The sequence below is a fragment of the Festucalex cinctus genome, chromosome 14 (genome assembly GCF_051991245.1).
Source record: "Festucalex cinctus isolate MCC-2025b chromosome 14, RoL_Fcin_1.0, whole genome shotgun sequence".
NCBI lineage: Eukaryota > Metazoa > Chordata > Actinopteri > Syngnathiformes > Syngnathidae > Festucalex > Festucalex cinctus.
Window position 1 is genome coordinate 2,200,516 of NC_135424.1, and position 20,660 is coordinate 2,221,175.

The 20,660-nt window shown below is 40.7% G+C and overlaps 1 protein-coding gene across 1 annotated transcript in view; it reads left to right on the forward strand.

The window, feature by feature from the left end:
- sdccag8 (SHH signaling and ciliogenesis regulator sdccag8) overlaps nt 1-20,660 on the forward strand; it is a 38,152-nt gene that overhangs the window by 12,348 nt on the left and 5,144 nt on the right. The window contains exons 14-16 of the mRNA XM_077496350.1: nt 12,080-12,207; nt 16,244-16,352; nt 18,385-18,516. Coding sequence (XP_077352476.1) covers nt 12,080-12,207; nt 16,244-16,352; nt 18,385-18,516 — 369 coding nt within the window. The remainder of the gene's footprint in view (nt 1-12,079; nt 12,208-16,243; nt 16,353-18,384; nt 18,517-20,660) is intronic.

The window sequence follows — 20,660 nt, forward strand, 5'->3', positions numbered from 1 at the left end:
TGGTGGGTAGCACGTGCCTGCATGCACGCAATCGGCGGGGGTTGGGGGGGGGGGGGGGTGCGTGGGGGGTGTCCCACGGCGGCTGGCGCGCTCCAGGATTGGATCATCAGCCAGCTGTGAGTTGGACAGCACAGGATCTGTCCTAATCCCCGCCACTCTGTTCACATCCACACGCGCGCGCGCACGCACGCACACGCTGCGGCCCCAGCCCAGCAGAGGGCTTTACAAAGTTTGTATTGATTGTTTGCTCCCTTCTTTCTTCATCGTCTGCTCTTCTTCCTCCTCTTCTGTCTAAATTTTGTTGCTCGCAAAGTGAGAAAGCGACCCTGGTGGTCATCTCGTCGCCAGGACACGTGCGTGATGGCAAAGCCGGTCCCATGCTCGTTTTTTTTTTTTTTTTTGGATAATGATGTCCATCATCTCCATGAAATCAGGAATACATAATCATGAGCGTGTTTGCTTGGAGATCAGCAAGTTTACTTTTTGGATACTTTCACCAACAAATGTACAATTTTGCAGAAGAATTCCAATGAAAAGCCAGTCAGGGGGAAAAAAAAAAAAAAAAGTAAAAATAAATAAATAATAATAATTTGTTTCATTTCATCAAAGTCTCAAGTGTATTTAACTTTTCACCTTTTTATCCATTTAATGAACGCCCAGACATTGCAGGCTCACCAATGCCACAAGCCACCTGACCAGGCCCCGCCTCTTAAAGGCACATATGTAATGCACAGACAATACAATATGTGATAGTGTTCCCGCGTTTTCCGCTGGGGTGAGGTTCCAAAAAGTACCCACAATAAATGAAATCAGAAAATGAAAATTACTGAATCGTAATTCATTTACGTTGCACTGTCAGAATATATAATGTCTGTTTTTTTTCAATAAGAGGATGGAAAAATTTATTTTTTTAGCCAATTCATTGATTAACCAAATAATTGACTGGGTAATCAATTACTGAAGTAATTGTTAGCTTCAGCTGTAATGTAGGTTATTTTGCACAGTATTTAAAATTATTGTGATCCACCTGTAACTTTATTTTTAGTTTATTCGTTGATTCATCAATGAAATAATATACAGATTAATCGGTTATTAAAATAATCACTAGTTTCAGCCGTAATGAATTATTAATTATTTAACGTATTTTTTATTTTATTAATTTATTATTTATTACATTTTTTATTATTTATTTCATTACTAAACATTAAATTATTGATAATTAAAACATTAAATTATTGATAATTAATAAAATGTAATTTTCTGCAATATTCAAATTTATTTATGTATTGTTTTACCATCCGTTGTGCTAAAAGTGCTCCTTTCGTTGCATTTCCGTGACATCGCTGCTACGTTTTTTTTTTCCCCTCGACCTTGAGCGCACAGAGAGACGGCAGCGAAACTTTCCCCCAAACTCCATTAAACATGTCACGCCGCCGCTGCTCTCTCATCAGCGCGCTCCTCCGCCTCATCTGTCGCGGCACGGCGGCGGCGGCGGCGGCGAGGTCTGCGTAGGCGGGGGACGAGAGAGCGGCGGCGCGGGTGAGCGCGAGAGGGCGGAGAAGTGTAAATGAGGACGGCGAAGGCAGCAGATGCCGCGTTCCCCGCCAGAGGCTCGCTCCGAGCGGGCCGAGGCCGGGGCCAAAATCTGCAACCGACAAAACTGCTGCAAAGCAAACTCAGCGGGGGGGGGGGGCGTGGCCTGGGGAGGATCTCTTGTCCAATCACGGCTCGCTCGGCATAATGGGGCTGCAAACACACGGCGGAGATCAGCTCGAAACTGTGAACAAACACACGTGCGCCACTATTTCGAACGTCTTAACTGATTTATAAACTTCATTCAGCAGATTAATTGTTGATTGTCCAATATAGTACAAAATGATTGTTTTGTACTTTTTCATGGCCTAAAAAAAATGCCCAGTACTGTACAAAATGATTGTAAATAAATCAAGTGTATCTCACTGGATAATCTTTAGAGACTTCCGGGCCTAAATTCGGCCCATTTATCTGCATGGGTGTACCACGATTTAAAGCGGTTTTAACATTTACGTTTGTTAGCTCAGTCTGTTTTCTGAATCTGAAATGAAAAATGACTCTTAACACACAGGATTATCTTTTACAGACATCCACCAATCAGGTATTTGCTAATTTGAGTTTCAAATTTTATTATCGGGATTGTGTGTACCCTACGTTAAATATTGAGCAGGTAGAGCATTTACGATTATCAAAGCAGATTGTGGAGGAGGAAAAAAAAAAAAAAAACTCGGCCTCTACTTACCGCACACCACAGGGTCATCTGACAATTGGGTTGATTTTAATCGGAAGGAGGAATTTGGCCCGATTATCGGCATGTGTGGATCACACTTTAAATATTGAAGCAATTTAACCTTTAACTCTTTCCGACCAGCTTGAGGGAAAAGAAAAATCACTCCTCACGCATGCACACATCCAAAACTATCAGATAATCATTCCTGATAATTTTTTTTAAGAAACTTCCAATATTCAAGGATTTGCTGATTTTAATCAGACAGGGGGATTTGGCTCAATTATCGTCATGTGTGGATCACATCACACTTAACACTACTGGATAATCGTTGCTGATTGACGTCCAATAATCAGACCTTTACTGATTTTAATCATAAAGAGAGATTTGGCCCGATTATCGGCATGTGTGGATCACACTTAACATTAGCAGATAATCGTTGCTGATAGACTTCCAATAATCATACCTTTTTTTTTTTCTTTCTCCCCCCCACTATTCAGGCCTTGACTGATTGTAATCAGAAACAGGGATTTGGCCCGATTAACAGTATGTGTCGATCACATCCAACACTACCGGATAATTGTTCCTGATAGTCTTTTAGATTTCCAATAATCAGACCTTTTACAGATTTTAATCATAAAGAGAGATTTGGCCCGATTATCGGCACGTGTGGATCACACTTAACACTACCGGATAATTGTTGCTGATCGACTTCCAATAATCAGACCTTTACTGATTTTAATCGGAAATAGAGATGTGGCCCGATTATCGGTCGGTGTGGATCACTCTTTAAATATTGACCATGTCTCTAACATTTTTAACTCTTTCCGACCAGCTTGAGGAAAAAACCCCAAAAAAACAATCACTCGTCACACACCCAACACTACCGGATAATCGTTCCTGACAGTCTAATCTTTTTTACAATTATTACTATGAGTGTAGTGTGTTAAATGCAAGTATGTGATTGTTTAAAAGCGTCTCATTTCCACACGGTGTGTTGTGAGAATCCTTGGAGTGGTGTGCCGCGCAGCGACGTGCGCGTGTTTCATTTTGTGTGGGTGTTAAGTGTCGCTACCTTGGGGCGACACCTGTGTCTGCCGAGCTTGACGTGTGTGTGACAGCAGCCTCGCCGTGCCAGGTACGACGACGACGACGACGACGGGCCTCGCCGCGCGCGCACGCACGCTCGGGCGCGCGCGCGCGCTCGCTCGCCTGGTCGGCAGCCATGTTGTTGGGTAGCAGATGGCGCCGCGGTTGGCAGGGGAGGGGCTGCTTAGCACAACTAATCAGACAGTTACGGATAGGGCAGCTGGGAGGGCTCTCGGCCAGCCCTGAATGTGTGTGCGTGCGCGCTATGATGTTGACAGTGGTGGGCCCGTTTGGCCTTGTGATGACTCCTCGCCGTCAGAGCGCCCTCGTGTCCTCACCTCGCTCCCTCCCGTCGGCAGACTCGTTGGGTCGTTTGCCACGTGAAAACACATTTTTTTTTGTAAGCGCAACTTTATTGTCCAATTTCACATCAATCGACAGGACGTCTGACAGGTGTCTCAAGATGCAGTGCGCTGCAAAAACACGTCTGCTTAATATGAGATAAAATACACGTGTTCTTAGTGTAAATTTACTAGAAACAAGTGAAATTATCTGCCAGTGCAGTAAGATAATTTTATTTACTTAGATTTCTTGAAATAAAAAAAAAAGTGTAAATCTATATTAAATTCACTGCCAGTCATTATAGAAAATGTTTACATTTCCAATACTCACGTGATATTACATTCAATAATTATATATAAACCGAATCTACCAAATAACAGAATAGACTCCCTACTTTTTGTCCCGTCCCGTTCTTTTATAATTGACAGCAGAAAAATGTAGGTTTGCCAAAATACAGCCATTTCTCCCATGGACTCTGAAACTGTGTTTATTTCCTATAAAATGGGGCAATGATGTCATCTACCGGTGGTTGGGCATCAGTAAAGTTGTTTCCAAGTTTGATATTTACAGTGGAGCATGCTCAGATTCGCCCCCATTTAGCACCGCTCTAAAAAATACAATTGACAAGTATACTTGTCAAAGGCAGTGAATGAGTTAATCTTAAAATTAGCTTTAAACACTTATTCTAAGCAACAAATCAAGGAAATTTATGAAAGATATTTCCCCTCATATGGATCGTGTTCAGCTTTGGAGTTTCCACTTTCCGTGACTTGAATTGACACAGCAGTCGAACATCGCTCCTCACTCACCATACCGTGATCATCAAACAGCGGCATATTATGTCGGTGTTTTTTTTTTTTTTTTTTTCCAAAAATAGACAGTAAATCTCTGACTGGGAGACCTCGGGCGAGATGGAGGCAAATCTGTCGGCGACAACTGTTCTCCGAGCAGCCAAGTGTGCCCCGGGACGCTGGCCTACATTACTGGCGCACTTCTGCTGCACCACCCACGAGCGAACCGGCCCCTCCGCCTTCCATCCACCATCCGTCCACCGCCGCGTCTCGCTCGTGCGCACGGCGTCGTTTTGGGAAGTTTGCTTGTATGCACGATGACGGCATAAATCGACTGGTGTGGGGTTCCAGAGGCTGGTGAAATGATCGTCAAAAATGTCGACTTTTGACTCATTTCTTTCATGTAGGCCAGTTTTGTCCAAACTTTTTCACTTGATGGTCCGCATACAGCTAAATGGAAGGATGCAAGGGGCGCTTTGATATTCTTGGACTTTCATTTGCTAAAGCAATACACCACTTATTAAATTTCCAGTACAGTGGTACCTCTACTTATGAACGTCTCTTCATACGAAATTTTCAAGTTACAAAACGCCTCAACAGGAAAATATTGGCTCTTGTTACGAAAGAAATTTCAAGATACGAAAGGTAAAAATACAGTACTGTACCGAACGCAACATACTTTCAGCTATGGCTATTACCTAGCATCTTTCTGAAGCTTCTTAAATGGATACTTGACTCATTGAACAGTTTTCAGCAGTAAAAAGTTCACATTTTGTCTATAATTAATGTGGCAACTTCATTATTTTTCATGTACAATTTAAAAAGTTGTTTTCTGGGTTTGGTCAGCAAACTGAGCCGTGATTGGCCGTTATCTACTTCCTCAGCACAGGTGATGTCGTCGTCATCAGTCAACAGCAAGTATAAAAATGACTTTTTAAAGATATTAATTGTACATGAAAAATAATGACGTTGCCACATTAATTATAGACAAAATGAACTTTTTTACTGCTGAAAAATATTGTATTATGGATGTCCAGCACGTTGAGTTGCATTTTGAATGTATGAAAGCTGCTATATAAAGTTGATTGATTAATTGTTTGACAGTCCAAAAGTCACATGACCTGTGACTCTACTCAGGATAAATGATAGAGAAAATTGTTGCATAGTCAGCATATTTTTTTATTTTATTTTTTATTTTCTAAATCTACTATTCCCGTCAGAGGACTTTTCGTAGTAGAGTAGCTTTTGAGATGCCTTAAACATATTTAGATATTTACCGGCTTGTGCTGTCGGTATTCCGATGTGGCTCGGCGGGAAGGCGGAGTCGGGGTACAGTACAGTACAGTACAGTACAGTCCAGCGGCAGCGGCGGGGGGGTTTGGCGGCGAGCTCATCCTTGATGAAGAAAAGAGGCTCGGGCCGCCGCCTGTAAACAAAGTTGACTCGCCGACAGATGGATTGAATGACAGAGCGCCAAGCCGCGCCAGGGACGAGCCTGGCAGCGCTGCGGCGAGCGGAGGGAGGGATGGAGAGATAAAGAGAGGAGGTGGCCAACAGGAGAGGAGGTGTGAACAGGTGCATGGCCGCTGAAGGAAGAACCGGCAGATGGAGAGAGACACAGCCAGTTTAGTTACAGGAAAAAAAAAAAGGTGGGAGGGGGGATGGAATGGAGGAGAGCGAGACAGATGAAGGGGGTCTGCGGGCTACATCAGGCCGCCTCTGTGTGTCATATGTCGGCGTGACCCGCAGGCGCGCTCAAAACCAAACACAAAGCAATTTGTTACACGTGGCGTCAATAAATGATGTTCAATATGTCATTTTTTGTGTCCCCCCCCCCCCCTCATCCATTTTTTTTCTTCCTCTCTGCAGCGTTTTCTCTCTCATGTGCTTTCCATGCGCTTGGCAGACAGATCCGCACGAGATGAATATTAATACGGTCTAAATTGACGTTGCCCGTCATAAATAGATGCTGCGTATGTTGGAATAGTCCACCTGGAATGAATCATCGCAGAAACAGTCAGCAGCTAATATAGTACAGTATGACTCCCACATATTTCAGTTTTAAGCAATTGCACGGTGCTTCGTGAAACGGCGTCGTTATATGTGCGGCGCTACCTTGACTATTTTTGTTCTGACTCATTTCGAATCGATTCGCTCATTGAAATGGCAATGCAAAATTATTTTCTAGCACTGAATTGTCAGTATTGATGCACAATACCATTTTTTTTTTTTTTCAGCATACGAGTGCAAGCTAACATTTCAGTTTGATAACAGTTAACCAATACGTAATACCGTCACGTCTTGAAATTGTGATGGAAATGTTTTATTTCAATATGGAATTTGTTTATAAACAAACAAACAAAAAAAAGCACCACACACTTTAATTTTTTTTAACTCTGCTTCACTTGAGCATCTTTTAGTCATTGATACTTTAATTTCATAATTTATAAAATTGAGTTAAAATTAAGAAGATGTACTGTAAAAAAAAATAAAAAATGTGATATTGATTTGTGTTGATGTCGCTTTTCTGCCACTAGATGGCATAATTGCATTTGTAAGATGTTGCTGACAGCTCAGTGCATTTTTCATTTCATATTAACTCATTCACTCCCAGCCTTTTTCACTGAAGCAACCCCTTTCGCTACCGGCTTTTTTATTTATTTATTTATTTATTTTATTTTATTTTTATTTTTTTTTACACTGGATTTTCACTGATTTTGTAAGGCCCCCCAGAATATTTTGTTCTAATCCTATAAAAACATGGAACCTACCAAAAGAAAGACTAGAGTCTCTTCTTTCATCAGGGAAAAAAAAAGTACATTTCTATCGGTTTCCGTTTTGCAGCAATTAGCATTACAATATAGCTAAGTTTTTCATCATTATTCACAAAACTGGTTAAAACTGTGGAGAAAACGGCTTGTTACAACATGGCCCCGGTTGATCTCTTATACTCTGCTGCCACCTGCTGGCCGTTTTTGTAATAACTACCATCGCTTCAACTCTTCTCTTGAATTCAGAGGCTGCATCAAAACCTTCTGTATACTTTAGCATAAAAACATTTTAAAACAAACGTATAAATACATCTTTGGGACACTGGTAATATTTAAAATATAACTTTTATACGTTTTGGGGACCAAATGAGTTAAGACCTATCTAATCTTTAACATGAGGTAACTTGTGGAATTCTGCACATTTTTAAAATTGTAAAATACAACTTGACCCCCAATCACTCTAAATCTGTGGATTATTATGAAATTTATTACTGCTAAATTTTGACATGGATGTGTCTGGAATTCCCCCAGTACAGATTTTCCAAGTAAAAGGGGCGGTCAATAATTAGTGGCGTTAAAGCAAACTTTTAAATGAACTCAAATTAGCGCTGACAACCTTTAATTCTTACATTTGATATGTTATTCATTTTAGTCCATCCAAAATGGTTCAAGTATCATTTTGAAATCACAAAAGGAGGCAACATAACCGTCCAGAATGCGTTGATATGTTTTGTACTGTCAATCAAGCCATCTCTTCTCCTCCTTTGCCGAACAATGGCACGAGTGTGACTGCTCGTCTCCGAGCACAAAAGTTGCTGCGTGTTGGTGTGACTTTTGTGTGATGTGCTGTAAAAAAAAGAAAAAGAAAAAAAAAAGCGTCATTGTGCTTGTGGGTCTTTGTACAAACATGGGCCCGTTATGAGCGAGTGTCTCCTCCAAGTCCACCATCTGACTCCAATTTCTGCCGCTCCTCTAATAAAGCAGCATTTGGCGCTGCTGGCGCGGGACGTCGCCGGCACCGCGGGGCGCCGCAAACTCTGGGTCGGGCCGAGCCGGGCCGACCCCCTCCCCGTCTAATGGCCGACAGCTTGAATAGTGCCCACTTATGCTGCTCCTGCCCAGCGCCCCCCCCCCCCCCCCCCCCCGACCACCGCTCTCTCTTTACCCAGCAGCCACTGCACCTGGCTGCTCAGCCACAAACATCCCAGCTTTGGCCTTTGGCCCGCCTGGTAACTGACGCTTGTCCAGAGCCGGCGTGTGCGCGCGTGCGTGCGCGTGTGTCCGCATCAGGGCCTTGCTACATTATGGACCCGGCACGCTGGTTCCTCTCCAGCCCACAAACGAGAGGCGCTTTGATGGTTGTATGCTAATGACCTGCTGTTTGGATGCGATCAAATCAAACTCAGGCAGATGAAGAAGGTCCGTTTGATGACCCGACGTGTCCTCCAGCAAACTTTCTGGAGAACAGCACAACCTCCCAAGGTCCAACGCAATCCGTGTTACGACGGACATCTGCCGCAATCCGGAAAATCTGTACAAGGCTCTGCTTTTTCAGTAACATTTTGTTTTTCGAATGTATTTTCAATACGTTCAAACGACTGGTAGGCTAAATGCTACAAAATTAGCATATTTTCCCATAATACCACGGTGTATTACTTATGTATATGCGAGTTTTTTTTAAAGCATTTGGCCCACATTATACAAATATGTTTGAAAAGTAAGTAAAAACACATTCTTTATTCGAAACTTTTATGATTTATTATGTCTGCACTGCATTATTTAGGTTCTGCGTTTTCCCCATAATGTACATTCGAACATATTTGTATGTCTGGTCGTATTTTTGAGATTATTAAATGTGTTTGCGTGCATGTTTGAACATATTTGAGCGAATGTTTGTACATACTTGTATGTTCGAAAGTATTTGCGAGTATGTTTGAACATATTCGCGAGTCTGAGCGTACTTGAGAGTATGTTTGAACGTATTTTGCGATATGTACGAACATATTTGTTCGCCAGTCTTTTTTGAACGTATTTGAGAGTATGTTTAAACATATTTGGGAGTATGATTGAACATATTTGAGACTGAGAGTATGTTTGAAAATATTTGGCAGAATGTTTGAACATCTTTGTGAGTATGTTTGAATTTATTTTGCGATACGTTAAAAAATGTATTTGCGACAAGTACATTCAAACATATTCGCGAGTCCGTATTTGAGAGTATGTATTTGAGAATAATTGAACTTATTTTGCGATAGGTTTGAACATATTTGAGAGTACATTTGAACATATTTGGGAGTATGTTTGAACTTATTTTGCGATATGTAGAAATGTATTTGCGAATACATTGAAACATACTTGCGAGTCCGTTCGAACGTATTTGCGAGTATATTTGACCGTATTTGAGAACTTGTTTGAACTTATTTTACGATATGTTTGAGCATATTTAGGAGCATGTTTGACTCTATTTGGGGAATGTGTTTTAAATTATTATGCGACATGTTCAGACATATTTGTGAGTATGTTCAAAGATACTCACCGGTCTTTTTTGAACGTATTCGCGAATATATTTGAACGTATTTGTCAGTATGTTTGGCCGTATTTGGGAATATGTTTCAACTTATGTTGCGATATGTTTGAACATATTTGTATGTTTAACGAATTACAGAGTATGTTTGAACGTATTTGTAAGTACATTCAAATATATTTGAACATACTCGCCGGTCAAAAAATGTTTACTCCACATTGACAGTTCTACGCTGATACTTCTTCCTTGAAAGGACTATTTTACCTCAAAAATGTTGTTTCTAGTGGTATATTTGTCACACTCATATAAACGTGTAAAAAAAAGTTGTTTTGCGAAGAAGAGGTGGCGCTCTGTTTGCTTTTGCTTTTCTCGTCCTGTTCGCCGCCGCCGCGCTGTTAAACGGACTGCTGGAACTTTCTGGCGTGGCGTGCGATGCTAATTGGTGGGTAAACAGGTCTGGTCCTCCTCCTCATCCTACTCTTCAATCGTGCACACACACACACACACACACACACAGAAGCACCAAAGTACACACGGCCCCCCCTGGAACCTCTTGCAGGACCAAATGGCTGGCAATGCCTGGCCGCCATCTCCCGCTGAGCCCTGGTGTGCGCTTTGGTGGCTCAGGCTGCTGTTCAAACCCAGCGGGTGTTCCGCTCACCCACTCAGACACACACACACGCAGACGCAATATCCCCGTGTCCCCTGCACGGCGGCGCCACCCGCTTTCACACCCCAGACAGCAGGACAGCAGGAGGACGCACACACACGTGCGCGCGCGCGCCGGCAGGATGGAACAGACAGACGCGGTCACTTTAGAGATGCAGGCCAAGCGCTGCAGGGGAGAAAAGTTTTCACTTGAACTGGAGAATTCTCTCTTCATTAGCGCCTCTTTGGACTTCAGGAAGAGTTGTGTTTATTTGTCATCGCTCTCTCGCTGTCTTTGTAGTCCCCCCCCCCCCGTTCTTCTGGTCTTTTGTGTGCGTGCGTCTGTTGCTGGCACGCGGCTGCACTTGTTGGGAAAGTTTTGCTTCCGACAGACGGACGGCCAGGATGCGCGCACCTTTTCTTTGTCGCAGCCGTTACCTGCGCCCGTTTGTCGTCGTATCCGCGGCAATTGGCAGGGAGGAATTGAAGTGATTCGATTCACTTTTCTCCACTGCCCTGCAACTGATCAAGACGAAATAGAATGTAGTTAGTGCGCTTTTATTTTGGAGGTTGCTCCGAATGGCCTCCACAGAATAACGTAACAATAACGACTCGTTTGTTGCTGAAAATGTCTGCGAGTGGCTCGAACTACAGGAGACAAATTCTTTTGTGTTTTTAACGTGTGGCCTATATAGAAGATTCTGATTTTAAAGTTCATCATCAAAGATGATTTTGTTTTACCAGTGCACCACTATATACTTTATATTTGCCCCACATACATGTAAATGTGGTGAAAATTTGTGATTTAAGAGCTCACATTTAAAAAAAAAAAGTTAAAAAAACTCCCACACACTGAAAAGACATTAAACGATGGTAATTTTATATAATTAGTTTTTATTTTGTTTGCACTTTTAAAAAAAAAACATTAAATTTTAATTAATCTTTTGAGCACTTCTTTTTAATTAATGCTTTGTTTTAGTTTAGTTTTCATTAGTTTTAGTATTAGTTTTAGTTCACAAAAAATAGTATTGTAATAAAGTGAAGTTAACTTCAATTCCCGAATGACTGAACCGTCTTCTACGCGGCCATGCAGTAATTTATGTATTACATTTATAAGACGTTTAAAATCAACACTGAACATGAGCCTTCAGTGTTCATTTTAAATGTCTTAAAATATGAAATTGTTTTGACAAGGATGAAAACGAAGGATATTTTTACCATTGTCAGTTTGTTTTATTAACGTGAGTAAAATGTAGTTTCTCTACATTTTTTTTAAAAGCACCTTCATTTTTATTTTATTTCATTTTTTTTTCAATTTTATCTCAAATGTATTTCTTTTTTTTGTCAGTTTTTGATAACTTTGACGCTCATGCAAATTTACTCCAGACTGTGATGTCACTCACTTGACCACACCCCTTAAAGGCACACATCCAACACTACACTATGTCCAGTGTTATACTTTCTAAAACCAGTTTGTCTTCTTTACAGTTTCCTTAATTGCGTTTTCTTCGTAGTATTTTCTTCACCCAAAAAAAAAACAAAAACTTTTTTTTTTTTTTTTTTTAATGGTGCAGGAACAGATTCGCGTTTTCTTCTCACGATGTGAATTCCACGTGCATTGAGTGTCCTTGCATTTGTGTGTGTGTCTCTCCAGAGAGGACGGCGAGACGGCGGCGAGAGCTCACGAGGACAAGATGGCGTCCGCGGGCCGCGCGTGGCGCCAGCGCGAGGGCGAGATGGCGGCGCTGTTGCGGCAAATGGAGGCGCAGCATCTGCAGAGAGGTCAGTCAGTATCCCCGTAAACCAGGAAGTCGTCATCCTTTTATATGGGCAGCCTCACCGTTTTTTTTTTTTTTTAATATTTATTTATTTATTTATTTATTTATTTTTTTAGAGAGAGCTCAGAATTGTTTATTCAATACCGATTCAACGTCTTATCATCATTGCTCTCTCTTTTTTTTTTTTTTTTTTTTTTTACGTGTTTGTGTGTGCGTATGTGCGTGCGTGCAAGTACGTGTAAATTTATACTCATTAATTCACCTAAAACCTAATAAAAATCCCATTAGTCTTCACCTTAACCGGATACTTCAGAGTCTCGCCAGGGTCGTGAGGTTCAGACTGTCAGGAGACCAGAGAAAAAGTCAGAAAAGAGAAAAAGAAAAGAAAGATAAATCAAAGTACAATCCAGCACCAACCAAACACTTCCTGCCTTCATCATGGTTACAAAATCTTACGCCAACCCCAGAAACCTCTAAATTCCAACAAATTAAAACGATCTCAAGAAACCAGAGGAAAAACTAAAGAGAGGAAGGAGGGAAGTGCAGTACACTTTTTGTTTGTTGAGTTTCCCCTTACCCCGGGATATTGGGTACTGGGTCATTTTCAGAAATATAGGAAATAGAGCTGGCCTGCTTCCATTTAGCCGGAATCGTCCGCAGTTCCCTGTGACCCTAACAAGGATAAGCGTCATAGAAAATGGATAAGTCGCGGCAGCAGCATGGCGCCTGCTCGCGTCAGAGGAGGAAGCGGCGGCGTGGAAGGTGACCAGGACAGGTCAGAGTGCCCGCTGCGGCTCAGCGGCTCCTGCTCATGCAACTGTCGCACCATCTGGATCCTTCTCCTCCTTTTTCTTTACCTGCGCCGGGCCCGATGCTGTTTGCAGCAAAGATGATGGCCTGACTACATTTTTATAAAATATTCCTCTCTTTGCAAGATGTGCATGTATACGGAAGTGCTTGTAGAGGGCACTGGAAGTGAAAGTGCAAATTTGCAAAAAAAAAAAAAAAAATCTATGAACGTAATACTGTGACTTTATGAGACGAATGCTTTAATTTCCCAAAGAGAATCGGAATTGTATTTTTACAATAGAAAAATGTTATAAAGAAGTCGTGATTTTAATTGAGAAAGTCGAAATATTGGGAGAATTGAAAGAAATTGTGATTTTTTTTGATGGGGCGAAAATAAATGAGTAAATTGTCATTTTACTTTACTTAATTTTACTTTATTATTATTATTATTATTATTATTAGAATTTAAATGAATACTTTTACAAGGAAAAACGATGCTGCAAGAAAATTCTTTTAGTTTTATCATGGGGAAAAAACATTTTCATAAGGGGAAAAAAAAATCAATTATTGGAATACAACTGTAGTATAATAGAAAACCATTTTTGCAAGTGTATTAGGCAAAAAAAAAAATACAGTGGGGAGAAAACAGGTTTCATAATGAATTTAAAAAAAATTAAAATTGAGGAAAGGAGCACAAATATTTCAATAATAAAATGAACATTTTGCAAAGCAAAAAAAAAGAAGACATTTTTAGAAGGGGATTTTTTTCCCCCCACAAATATAATTTTATAAAGCAAAACAATCACAATATGACAAGAATAGCATTGCAATTTGATGAGGAAAAAAACGATGAAATTTGGGGTGAAAAAATGTAAATGTACTAAAAAAAAAAAAAATTGTTTTACAATTCTCAAATTTGTAAATTTTAGGAAGAATCAAGTGCACATCCGAGCTACTGCTGCTTGCACATCTGTGGCACCATCTGGCTCCATAAATACCCCCCCCCAACACACCCCTCCTCGTCATTTCCCTTACCTGCGCGTTCCTTCGCAACTAGGCGGCCCGCTCCCACTTGAAGGAAAAAAAAAAAAAAAGAGGCCAACGGAGGGAGGTTTGGCGGGAAGAGGAAGCGTAAACAAAGGGTTTGTTTCCTGGCACGTGGCGGTGGCACACATGTTGTCTAAAGAGAGCTGACATCAGAGCACAGCAGGAAACATGGAGGGAGGGAAGGAGGGGGGGGGGGGGGGGTGTATGGTGGACGTCCTTTAGTCACTCGCATCACTTCCTCTCGCCGCTCCCACAGACGAGCGCCATAATGAGCTTTTTTTTTTTTTGCTCTCTTTCCATCCATCCATTTTTTTTTTCATATTCCTGTTTTTTTTTAAATACATGCATACAGAGCCGCCTCGAGATGACATCAGATATTTCTCCCCCTCCCTCCTTCACTCCCTCGCCCCCCCACCATGGCTTTGGCTGTTGTTTGTTTCCAGTGCCAGTTCTGCCGGGCTTTCTGTGTCCCAGGGTTCTTTTTGGCCTACGCGCGGCCAGACGCATTCAAAGCCTGCTCGCCTAATTAGCATTCTTCAGCGCAACTTTTTCACACTCGGGCCAAAACTTTAGCGTGCGTGCGTGCGTGCGTGCGTGCGCGCGCGCGCGTGTGTCCCCACCAGATGAAGCTTGTCAAAGTTAGGCAAGCATCATTGCAGACTTGCCATGTTTGGCACATTTAATGTTTTTATGACGGAAGTCGAATAGAAGTAATGAGACACTAATAAATAACTGTGGGAAATAAAGTCATTGAGAAATGCAGAAATATTGCAAGATAAAATTCAAAATATTTCAAGAAGAATGTAAGTTTATGTTGTAAAAAAGGATGACATTTTACAAGAAATAAAAAAAAAGCCTACTTATTACTCCTACTACTTGTTCTGTGAATTAAGTTTGAAATTGTAATGCGGGGAAAAAAGCCTAAAGTAATAATTCTAAGAGAAATAAATGTAATTTTATGAAGGAAAAAAATAAATACAAAGGGAGGAAGTTGTAAACTATATATAAAGAGGTAAAAAAAAATTTTTTTTTTAATTTTCCAAAGGAACAAAAGCTAAAATAGCTAAATTAAAATTCTGCCTATTGCCAAAATAAAGCCAAAATATTCTGAGTGAATTTTTAATCTTCTTTAATCAAAATATTTTCAGCATAGTTATAATTTTCCACAAAAAAAAAGCAAGCAATTTGCTGTAATTTTACAAGGAAAGAAGTTGAAATATTATGATAATAAAATTTTGCAAGCTGTAATTTTGTAAAAAAACAAAACAAATGCTTTTAATATTGTAAGAATAAATCTACAATGCTACCCAATTTATTTCTGTATTTTTTATTTTTTTTTGTTTGCTTCGCTTTGTCAAACTGAAGGCGCAAGCGAGGTTGAGATACGCTGCCGCTAGGTGGCAGCAGAGAACACCACAATATCTGCACAGTATCTCGCATTTCACTCACAATTTGGCATTTGAGTAAATTGCTTGATGAGCTCAGGTCAGCGTACCGCCAACGCATCACCAAAATAAAGCTGTCATTTCACCCACTAAAAATTCTGAAATTTTACAAAAAAAAATTGCTTCATTTTACAGAATTGTAGCTATGCAAAAAAAAGTTCTGTAATTTTACAAGAAAAGACTTTCATTTTATGACTAGCAAGAATGAATATTTCAACGAGAATGTTGTCATTCCGACATTTACTTTATTCTCGTAATATTTAAACTTGGTAACATTATGACTTTACTTCAACCAAACATTTTTTTGTGCTCTCCATATGTACTGTTAGCAAAATAAACTTTTCAAAGACACGGCCTTGTCCTTCTTTTCATTTGATTGCTGCTTGTGCCTGATGGTGCGCGAATGTGGGAGCAGGTGGAGCGCCATCGCCGCCATCCAAAAAAACAAAAACAAACAAAAAAAAAAAAAATGCGCCATTGTTATTAGCCGTTTGTTTCCGAAGAAGAGCAAACATATGTTGGCGAGCGCGTGCGCGGCTGCTTTCAAAGGCGGGATGAAAGCCCGTTGTTGGAGTGTTCAGAAAGAGGAGAAGGCGGCAAAGGGCGCACGGGGGACAACCGAGCCACCTTGTCACCTTTTAACGTTGCAATGTAAAAACATATGTACGTTTGCTGCAACTTTTTTTGTTTGCATTTCATCTCTGAACGGCCGCCAGACGGCACTCATTTGTTCTGTATGTTTGCTGTGTGTGCGTGCAGTTGGTGAGCTGGACGAACTCCTGTCTTCCCAGAATTCCCTCATCAAGAAGCTGAAGGAGGAGTGCCGCACGCTGGGAGCCACGCTGGAGCAGATGACCGGAAATAGACGGTGAATACATGAATAGCAATGAAAAAACAAAAATAACAAAAAAAAAGACATGCTAGTTCATCGTAATAATTTGGGATTGGCAAATACAATAATTCTTCTTGTTTCAGTGCATTGGGTACAGTTTCCACTCATTCCAGCAAAAAATAAACACTTTTTTTTTTTTTTTAATTAATGCAATACTACATGCCAAATGCTACTTTTGAAACAGTAACTGCTAACATGCTACATATTCAGTGCTATAGTTACAGACTTACAAAATGCTACATGCGACTTACTAAATGCTACGTTAAGTAAATGCTACACGCTAGTTCAAAATATTACATGTTACTAAATTGTTTGACCCAATAAATGCTACATGCTACATATTAAATGCTACTTTTAACGTACTAAATGCTACATGCAACTTACTACATGCTACGTTTAGTCAATGCTACATGCTAGTTAAAATTATTAGATGTTACTAAATTGTTTGACCCAATAAATGCTACATGCTACATATATGCTACTTTTAAGTCAAGTCAAGTTTAAGTCAAGTTTATTTCTATAGCCCTTAATCACACAACTTGCTAACTTACAACTTGCTAAATGCTACATGCGACTTACTAAAAGCTACGTTTAGTAAATTCTACATGCTAGCTAAAAATACTACATGTTACTAAATTGTACGGACCCAACAAATGCTACTTTTAACTCACTAAATGCTACATGCGACGTATGGTACTAAATGCTATGTTTAGTAAATGCTACATGCTAGTTAAAAATATTACGTTACTTAATTATGACCCAATAAATGCTACATGCTACATATTAAATGCTACTTTTAACTTGCTTAAAATGCTACATGCGACTTTCTGAATCATTCATTAAACTTACAACATTATTATTAGTATTATTTATTTTGTACTAGATAAATGCTACATGCTGCTTAAAAATGTATCGGCGAGTGAAGAGGTAAACCTGCCATTTAAAATAGGAGTAAAAAAGATAAGAAGGCGATATTGTGTGGTTGACGTTTGGATATCGCAGTGATGCCTTATTAAGAGAAGTTGAATTTGTTCCGTGACTAACTACATGTTACTGACCGGACGACATGCTACATACATGCTCCCTTCTCCTGCCTGACCTGTTTTCGTGTTGAACCTGATGCTAGTGGAGTCACAGCAGGCCTGCCTGCCTCTCCATCTGCCGTGCGGATGAGTCTGCCTGTTGTTGTTTGCACGTGTGTGTGCGTGTGCGTGCGCGCCACATCTACATGCGTGTGCGAGTCCGTGTACGACAGTGACCCTGGGCCCAGCGTTCTGTCAGCTGTTGGAGCTGTGCTGCGCATTAGTCACATGACGGCCTCCAATCTGGCCCTGACAGACCGCCGCGCGCTGCCTTCACCAGCCACAACAAACGCACACACGCTAACATGCTAACAATGCGTTCAATGCGCTTTCATTTGAGGCAATCTACACACGTCAAGTAGCGAGTGTGCGTTTGGTAGGTGAGCCGCAGTACAGTGGCGTCAGCGTGCGTGCGTGCGCGCGCGCGCGTGCGTGCGTGCGTGCGGGCCTCTGGCTGTTTGAGCTCCTGGAGTCCAAGCCAAGTGTAGCGGTTAAAGTCCTGCTGGACAGCCACAGTGGCGACGCGCACGCACACGCGGGCGGTGTGATGAGGTCCGCCCGGTGCCGTTGAAGCAGAAAATGGGCTACGGGGGCCCTCGAGGTTCAAGTGCGTCTCACACAGTGACGGAAACCTTTTCACGTAGCCGTGCAATTACTACGAAGACAACACATGCAAACAAGTCAACTGTAAAAATTACAAGGAAAACAAAACTGTATTTAAAATAAAATATTCCAAGAATAAAGTAAATAAGTTGATTTTCGAGAGCAAAAGCAAAAATCTTAATTATGAGAAAAGAGGTCCACTTTATTGCCACAGTTCCAGGAATTTTTACGACATCATTTGTATAAAATGCACTTTTACCTCTCAATAACTTTTGTCTTGTAACATTCAAATGTTCTTGTATTTTGTGTGCGTGCGTGTGTAGGCGGGAAGTGGAGCAGCTGGCTGTGGCGAATCAACACCTTCAGGACACAGTGAAGAATATGAGAGCACGCTGCTCCAACATGGAGAAACAGTGTGTTCAGCACGGACGGGTGCATCATACCATGACGAACAGGTACGCACGCACGCACGCACGCACATGCGACAGTGTACTGCCGCCATAGTTAAGGTTTCAACAACAATAAAGCATATAATGTCATCCTGTATGTTAAAAGCTAAAGAAAAAGCCGAGTTCATCCTGTGACCGCTGAACTGAGCATTTGTACGGAAGCATATTGAAAAAAGTTCTCCTGACTTTTTTTTTTTTTGGGAAGCTTTGTTTGTTTTTTTTTGAGTAATTCTTTTCTGTTTTTTTAAAATATTTTTTTCTGTTTTACTGAATATTTTTTTCTGTCATAAAAAATATTCAGAAAAAAAGGAGGGAAAATTACTCAGAAAGACAGGGGGAAAAACATTATAAAAAAAAAACAAAAACAGAAAAAAAAGTATTCCAAAAAACAGAGAGCACCAACTTTAGTCTGCTCCGAGGTGGGAGTAACAAGATGGCCGCCCTGTGACTTCAACGGCTTGCACTGGCTATCCAGTCCATATACAGGTCAGTGGTCTGCAACAAGTCACTTGGAGTTCAGAGGTAAAATAAAGAAATACATTAATTAATTAATTAATTAATTAATTAAAATTGACTCTGAAAAACAGAAGTTGGTGCTCAGTTTTTCGGAATATTTTTTTTTTTCTGTTTTTTTTGGAATAACTTTTTTTTCCGTTTTTTTTTTTTTTTTTTTTTTTAAGTTTCCCCCCTGTTTTTTGGAATATTTTTTTATGACACAAAAAATATTCAGTAAAATGGAAGAAAAAATATTCAGAAAGACAAAAAAAAAGAAAAAAAAATACTCAAAAAAACAACAAAAAAACAAAGCTCCCCAAAAAAAAACGATTTTTTTTTTTCAAGTGAATGCAATATGCTTCTGTACGTTTATATATATATAAAGTACAATTTTTTTTAAATGGAGTATAACTAAACTGTGCATTGCCTCTGACGTACCCAACCTGGCAATGATAATGTGAATCACTCAAAGGATCCGTGTTGGGACTGTTCCAATGTGATCGGCTTGGGAAAGGCGGGGCCTTCAGTACAATCCTTGAAGCTGATTGGGCGATGAGGCAACTTGTGCACGCAACCCAAAGTTTTGTTTTGGCCAATTTTGGAACGTATGACTGCAGATGCATAAACTACGTGGTCGTCTATCGACAATTCCGTCAGCGCTTAAAGTGCTTCCATATTTGCTTTTGGCTTCCGTACTTCAGTCTTGGTATGCGCGCGTGTGCGTGAGTTGCTTTCCACGGGGGCGCTTGTTGGCATGTCGCCTACCTGTCTGCCCATGTGGCCCAGAGTGTGTGTGGGTGTTGTCGTCCCACTCGGCCCCAGCACCTCACCTGGACACGCGCGCACACCTGACCGCATCTTGCCTCGTGACCGCCGAGCAGACAGGCGCACGCTGCATGCTAAAAACAAAACAAAACAAAAGAAAACAAAACAATATAGCTCGTCAAGCAGGTAGCATTCTTCAGCGTGCGTGCGTGTGTGCGTGCGTCCTCAGGAGGTTGTCGCGGCTGCCAAGCGAGCGAGCGAGCGCGGGCGGGCGGGGCCGTGAAGCTGGCGCCCGAAAACTTGGCGGCGCCTTCCCCAGATGAACTATGATAATCAGCGTTGGCATTTAGCGACTTTGACACTTTACTCAGCGGATGAATCCTCATGATAGTTTGCTGCGCTTGTCAACATTTTTTTTTCTTTTTTTGGCTTTTGAACACGCCTGACCACACTTTTGCTTTTGTCTTTGTTGTTTTTTTTCCACTTGTGTGGATGTTTTGAGTTGGATGCTCGTATACCATTCAGCGGATTTGCTGCTTCTGAGCGTTTTGGAGGATTTTCATGACAACATACGAAATTATGTTCGAAATTATGGAGGACCGAAAATGCCAAAATTTGAAATAAATAAATGACTACATAAATAAATAAATGACTAAAAGTGCAAATAAAAATGAATATTAAAAAAAATACAATTTGAAAATTATATCTAAACAAAAATAAATATAAAATGGAAATCTGTTTTTATTTTCACTTTTAGTCATATATTTATTTATTTAGTCATTTATTTAGTCATTTATTCATTTTGAATTTTGGCAGTTTTGGGCCATTCTGATAGATAAATAAATGACTAAATCAATCAATGACTAAATACGTAAATAAATGACAAAAAG